At 44.3% G+C, this 7,382-nt stretch overlaps 1 protein-coding gene across 1 annotated transcript in view; it reads left to right on the top strand.

The window, feature by feature from the left end:
* Positions 1-7,382, top strand: part of LOC106813494 — an 18,943-nt gene that overhangs the window by 2,892 nt on the left and 8,669 nt on the right. Inside the window, exons 2-3 of the mRNA XM_014817638.1 lie at positions 72-168; positions 7,036-7,215. Of these exons, the coding sequence (XP_014673124.1) occupies positions 72-168; positions 7,036-7,215 (277 nt within the window). The remainder of the gene's footprint in view (positions 1-71; positions 169-7,035; positions 7,216-7,382) is intronic.

Raw genomic sequence — 7,382 nt, 5'->3', positions numbered from 1 at the left:
CGAAGGAAGATCACTGGTGAGCGTCTGACTGTCGTCCTGCCTCAACACGGGTGCTGTCGGTTACATACGAGAACGAGCTGGTTGCCTCCGCCGACGATCCCGCCGATCCAGTTCCAGTGGGCCCGCACTTCGTGCTCTCGAAGATTCTCTACAGAAGGCCGGGCAAGGGTGAGATGCGGAGCATTCCGGAGGAGGAAAGGCCAGAGTATGCAGTGGAGGCGTGGGGAATGGCCATGGATGAGTGGAGGGGGTGGGAAGGCCTAGCGGTATAATGGAGGGCAGAGGAAGGGCCAGGGTATGAATGGGGGTGGGGAAGGGCCAGGGTATGAATGAGGGTGAGAACGCCAGGGCGTATGAGTGGAGGGGTGGCGGGAAGGCCATGATATGAGTGGAGGGCGTGGGAAGCCAGGGTAATGAGTGGAGGGGTGGGGGCGAAGCGCCAGGGTATGAAGTGGCGGGAGGGTGGGAACGCCAGGCAGGTATGCATGAGGGGTGCGGAAGGAAGGCCATGGTATGAGTGGAGGGGTGGTAAGGCCAGGATATTGATGGAGAGGGGTGGGGAGGCAGGGTATGAGTGGAGGGCGGGGGAAGGCCAGGGTATGAATGGAGGGGTCCACGCCAGTCGACCTACTTTCGAGCCACGCTCACTTTTTGGCAAACATGTAAAATGGCAGTCTATGGATTGGGAATTCGATTTGTTAAATTTACCTACCTACCTACCTACCTAATCATACCTACTGTGTAATATTGTGTTTTGAGTCTTCGTTACAGTAATTTGACTGGAATATTTTATTGCTTTTATTTGCGCGATAATCGAAAAACCAAAATGGCCATCATTTAGACGTAGCGCCATCTCTCGCCTAGATTTCATACTTTCAGATCTGAAACATTTATTTTCACATCAAAACTAACCCTGAAACAAAACCAAAAATTTCCATTAGTATAAAACAGGGAATAAGGACAATTGATCACATTTTGGTCCGTCATAAATGAAACACTTACCAAATTTTAAATATCATCTTCCTCTTCTATCACACCCAAGGTGAGCTATAGTGTCATTAACACTTTTATTTTATGTTCTTTTCTGCTCTCCTCTGTACTCTTGCTCTTTCCCCCTAACTCCTCTCCTCTCCCAACCTATTCGTTCCTACTAACTACTTTCTTTTTCTGCATGGTATTTACTCCTCTTCACATCTCCTTCTTCTAGCCTCGCATCCCCGCTTTCACTTTCTTAGCTTTTTGCCCATTCATGGTCAGTTCGGTCTCAGTTCTGATTTCACAGAATTTTTCCATCTACGCTATCAACTTTAATTTTTCTGCAGCCTCGTTTAGTAGCTACGACGCAATTACTCGAATTCTCGTATAATCCTCCCTGCCGCTGTTGCCGCTGTTGTTGTTACTGCTGCTGCTGCTGCTGCTGCTGCTGCTGCTGCTGCTGCTGCTGCTGCTGCTGCTGTTGTTAATGCTGTTGTTACTGCTGTTGTTACTGCTGCTGCTACTGCTGCCGCTATTGTTGTTACTGCTGTTGTTACTGCTGCTACTGCTGCTACTGCTGCTACTGCTACTGCTGCTGCTGTTGTTGTTACTGCTGCTACTGCTGCTGCTACTCCTGCCGCTGTTGCTGTTACTGCTGTTGTTTCTGCTGCTGCTGCTACTACTGATACCACTACTGTTGTTGTTGTTGCTGCTGCTTCTGCAGCTGCAGCTGGCGACGGCATTATACATACATGCATTGCACGCACGCACGCACGCACACACGCACGTACGCACGCACTCACGCACACTCACACTCACACTTACACGCCCACACACGCCCACACACGCACACACACGCGCGCGCACACACACACACACACACCCACGCACGCACGCACACACACACATACACATACACATACACGCCCATACATGTACACGGGCGCACACACACACACACACACACACACACACACACACACACAACACACACACACACACACACAACACACAACATATAATAGACTAGCGGGATACCCGATGTTGCCCGGGAAATCAGTGGCGTTACTCAGCTGGTGACCGCTGTTGAAAGGAAAAATACCCCAAAAAATCTAACTATCTAATCTATCCATGCTTCCATCCATGCATGCATCTATCCATCCATCTCATTCCATGCCATCCCATCCCATCCCATCGCACCGCATCCCATCCCATATTCCATTCCATATTCCATCCCATCCCATCCCATCACATTCAGTGCCATCCCATGCATGCCATGCCATCCATGCCATCCTCATCCATCATCCCATCCCATCTTACCGCCATGCCATCCCATATCCCATCCATGCCATCCCATGACCATCCCAGTACCATGCCATCCCATGCCATCGCATGACATGCCATGCCATGCCTTCCATCCCCCTCCCAAACAGTAAAAATAATAAGAAATCAAAAGATAAAAGACATTAAAAATAAACAAAATTAATAAACTAAAAAAATAATTAATTAAATAAATAATAAATTAAAAATAAATTACAAATAATACATATAAAGAGGTAGGTAAAGGGAAAAAAGGAAATCTAACTATCTATCTATTCATGCATGCATGCATCCATCCATCCTATTCCATGCTATCCCATCCCATTCTATCGCACCGCATGCCATCTCATCACATCACATTCAGTCGCCATCCCATGCCATGCCATGCCATGCCATCCTATCCTATCCCATCGCACCGCCATCCCATCCCATCCCATCCATTCCATGCCATCGCATTGCATCCCATGCCATCCCAAACAGTAAAAAATAATAAGAAAATCAAAGATAAAAGACATTAAAAAAAAATAACTGCACCAATTACGTTTATACACCATAGATTCAGACTTTGATGTTGTGTACGTACCGTGACCGCCATCTATTGATCAAATAGCAATTTTTTATGAATGTTTAACTTTTTTAACTTTTTTTTCAGCCAGAACCACCCCCAGACGCGTGCTGGATTCTGAAAATATCTTTAGTTTTTCTCTAGACTGCGGAGTTCTCTAGTTATCGCGCGAACACACCAAATTCGGCTGAACAACTTTATATATACTAGCAAACTATAATACCTGTACAACGACCAAATCGTGCCTTAAAATATAAACTTCATGTAGAGTGATACAGTTTGAAGTTAAATATTTGTCATGCAATAAAGAAAACAGAAACAAAAAAACATTTTGAGAGAAGACAAAGGAGCGCATTCTATAAGTGAGCAGGGGAAAAAGTGCTCAAAATGTCATCCCATCCCATCTCATCCTATCCCATGCCACCCCATGCCACCCATGCCATCCCATCCTATGCCATCTCATGGGATCCGATCGATGCCATCAAGTCGACCCCATCCCATCCCATCCATCCAATCCCAAACAATACAAAATAATATAATAATATAAAGAACATGAAATAATAATAAATAATAATAGTAGTAAATAATAATATAGTAAAAAAAAAAGTTTATTTTTTTCAATTTTTAACTTTTTTTAAATATTTTAATGAATGTAGTAAAATTTATTTTTTACATTTGAAATTAACGCTGAAGTAGCAGAAGTAGATACTAAAGAGTAAAAAGTAAAGGAGGAAATTTTTTTTCCCCAGCTGAAATTCGAACCAGAATCTCGGGATTATGAAACGAACTCTTACCGACTTACGCTGCGGCGGCGGGTTAAGACGCGGGGAAATAATTCCCACGTGATGATTGAATTTTTACTTTACATTTTTTTTTTTATTACTTTTTAACTTTTTTAAATTTTTGTCTCAGCCAGAACCATCTCCGCAGCGTGGCGATTAAGATATATCTTCAGTTACCGCGATTGAGTGAAAAATCCACGGAGAACATCGAGATCAAACAACACACACACACACACACACAAGATTAGCCAAATTAAGTATAGAAAAGAGTAAAAAGTAAAGGAGAAATTTTTTCCCCAGCTGAGATTCGAACCAGAATCTCGGTTTTAATGGAACGAACTCCTACGACTACGCTACGGCAGTGGAAAAGACACGGGAAATAATTCCCACGTACGTGATGATTGAATTTTTACTTGAGTGAAAATCACGGAGAACATCGAGATCAACAAAACACACACAGTCACACACACCACACACCAAGATTAGCCAGATTATAGTATATATATATATATATATATATGAGGTGCGCAAGGTGCGAGGTGACGCCGCCTACACGCCGTGCTTGTTATTACACACGGCAGCAACCTTTCGTGTTCTAGCGTGGTGTCGGAGCTCTCTTTCTCTTCCCCATCCACCTTCGTTCTCTCTCCCTCCCATCTCTTTCTATCTCCCTCTCCCCTTTCTTTCCCCCCCTCTCTCTCTGCTCTCTCTCTCACCACATATCTCTCTCTCTCTATCTATCTCTCTCTCTCTCTCTCTCTCTCTCTCTCTCTCTCTCTCTCTGTTCTGCTGGTATAGCTATAGAGGAGGGCTACGACGATATTATAGCACACGACAGCATAATAAATAGCTGTATCAGTCAGTTTTGTCTGGACGCGTTCTCTAGTGCTACGGCATATTACTAGTGTACGGTGCACTCTAAAACGGTAATCTTGCGCTACTGCACGTAATACACTGAAAGGGTTTATGTGAGGGGACATTAGCAGACGATAGGGCCTCGGTGGTGGTGGGGCGATCGTCCTGTGTATCCCTTCTTCATTCTTGCAACCTTACCGTTTACATCGTAACCGTTTACTATACGATTCAATAATCAGGAGGCGATTAATTTACAGCGCTGCTCCGAGCTTAGCGCCATTTATCGGACCCGCGCCGCACGATAGTCGATATTTTCATCAAGTGGTTCATCTTAGGGCGCTCCTATAATTTGTTAGGAAAAGTAGCAGTACACACACATGCACACAGACACACACACATATGTATGTATATATATATTACTTATAATATATAGCCCGGTGGGCTATATATCTATATGATCAGGTGAGAGGGTATAACGTAATAATACTAGGTATGATAAGTAGACTCTACTATAGAAAGTACGCATTGCATTTGACTTGGCGTTCAGGGGTTAAATAATGGACCCTTGGTCAAGAGAAAACCCTTTGTTGGTTCATTTATATTAACCCCTGTGGCTTTATCCTGGCATGCCTTAGGCGGGGGCCGGTTATTGATAAGGGGGGGGCGGCGGGATTCCAACATCCCCTTTTGAAATCGTCACAGAAAGAACCGGCGCATCCAAACGACGTGCGCGTTGTTAAACGGGAAAAACTCGTAAAAAAACAAGGGGGCATCTATACCCGGAGAAAGGCCCCCCTTTTAACCCCTCCTTCTTTTTCTTCCTTCTTTTTCCTTTCCTTCCTTCTCCCTCTTCTTTTTCTCTCCCTCTTTCTCTCTTCTCTCTGAGTGAAACGCGCCGCTCCCCTTTCAGTCTCCGGAGTTTGATCCTCTTCGACTTCCTATACATTGGGTCCTCGTCCAGGGCTCTTTTTTTCTCTTATTCTCCTTGTTGTGGTTACACCTCCGGTTGCTGTCCTTCTCTCCATTTCCTTTTGCGTTCAGCTTACTGTCTTTTTTCGCATGTTTTCCCTCTGCTTCTTTTCTTCGTTCTCCTTGTTCTTGTGGGTTCTTCCTATGTGTCTATTGTCCTCTTTGCCGTGCTTCGCGGTCTTTTGCTCTCGCCTTTACTCTGATCGTCCCGTTCCGCTTCGTCTTTTTGTGCTTTGCTTTTTATTCTTCGTTTCTCTCTGGTTTTCGTGTGTTCTCTTTTTATTGTGTACTGTTCTCCTCTTGATAGTCCTGTCTTGTCGTTTTTGCTGCATGTTTGTTTCTTTTCACTGGTTCGCTTTCTCTCTTGTCTAATTGTTGTTTTGTCTCTTTTCTCTCTCTCTCATACACACTCTCTCCCCCTCTCTCGCTCTCGCTCTTCTCTCACTATCTCTCTCTCTCTTTCTCTCTCTCTCATACACACTCTCTCCCCCTCTCTCGCTCTCGCTCTTCTCTCACTATCTCTCTCTCTCTTTCTCTCTCTCTCATACACACTCTCTCCCCCTCTCTCGCTCTCGCTCTTCTCTCACTATCTCTCTCTCTCTCTACCGTCTACGTAGCTCTCTCTAGTCTTCGCGCACATTCGTCATTAGATGCTGCTGCTGCACCTGTCTGCTGCTGTTCTCCCTTCAGCTGTCCTGTGATCGGTGGCTACCTACCATGCTAGGCCATGCGGTCGTCTGGCGTAGCGCTAATAAGCCATATCGGAAAGTCCCCGCCGCCACATTGAGATCAGATAAGAGGGGGTATAAGTTGCCTATATATAACATGGTTCGGATAGGACTAGTCTAGGTTTTTGATCTATAATTCTCTTCACTAACATCGTACTTCAATTTACATGTGCGTTTCTGTTTGCAGAAACATTTACAAATATGATTGTGGTTATTTGGAATATTTTGCAATGTTTGTGTTAGTGCAAAAACTAAAAACGCACGAGTGTTTACATTAATCATGTACTTTCCTAAGCGCGCCTCGGCCATTTTATACCCCCTTTTTCTATGACCTAAATAGCACAGCTGGACTTTCCGATATTATATCACTTATAGGCCTACTGTGCACAGATACGCAAGAGATAGGAGATAAAGGTGTAGCAAAGCCTTTAGATATATGCTCTGAGCGCGAACGCGGTGGCAGGAGGGCGCACTTGATTCGGTTGCCAGTGAGTTTATCAGATGAATACCTGGATACAGTACACGTCAGTTGAGCGCTGTCGCTCTGCGGCACTTGTTAGTGCATTAGTATGTTGTTGTTGTCGTCGTCGTCGCCGTCGTTATTGTTGTTGTTGTTGTTGTTGTCGTCGTCGTCATTATTATTGTTGTTGTCGTCGTCATCGTTATTGTTGTTGTCGTCGTCGTCATCGTTATTGTTATTGTTGTTGTCGTCATTATTATTGTTGTTGTCATCGTTATTGTTGTTGTTGTTGTTGTCGTCGTCGTCGTCGTTATTGTTGTTGTCGTCGTCGTCGTTATTGTTGTTGTTGTTGTTGTTTATCTGTTGTCTCCGCTTTGCAGGCTTTCATCATTGGCCACATTCCTCCCGGATACGCAGACTGGCAGCTCGATGCTGGAGCACTCTATCCGAGATTCAACGAACGATTCTTGAACATGATTGGCCGATATCGTCACGTGATCGCGGGGCAGTTCTACGGGCATTGGCACACGGACAGCTTCCGTCTTTTCCGTGACGAATTCGGTGAGCAATTATGGCAAGCCATTACCCTCAAAAATCATTTCTAAAGAATTTAAAGCTAGAATCCCAAATCAATTTACAATGCATTAAATCATTTTACAAAGTATAAAATTAATTTACAAAAGTAACAATTTATTTATAGAAACACAAGTTATAGTTACAATTTATTA

This window comes from Priapulus caudatus, unplaced genomic scaffold (genome assembly GCF_000485595.1).
Source record: "Priapulus caudatus unplaced genomic scaffold, Priapulus_caudatus-5.0.1 Scaffold783, whole genome shotgun sequence".
Taxonomy (NCBI): Eukaryota; Metazoa; Priapulida; class Priapulimorpha; order Priapulimorphida; family Priapulidae; genus Priapulus; species Priapulus caudatus.
Note: the sequence above shows the minus strand (reverse complement) of the source record. Positions and strands in the feature narration are given on the sequence as shown.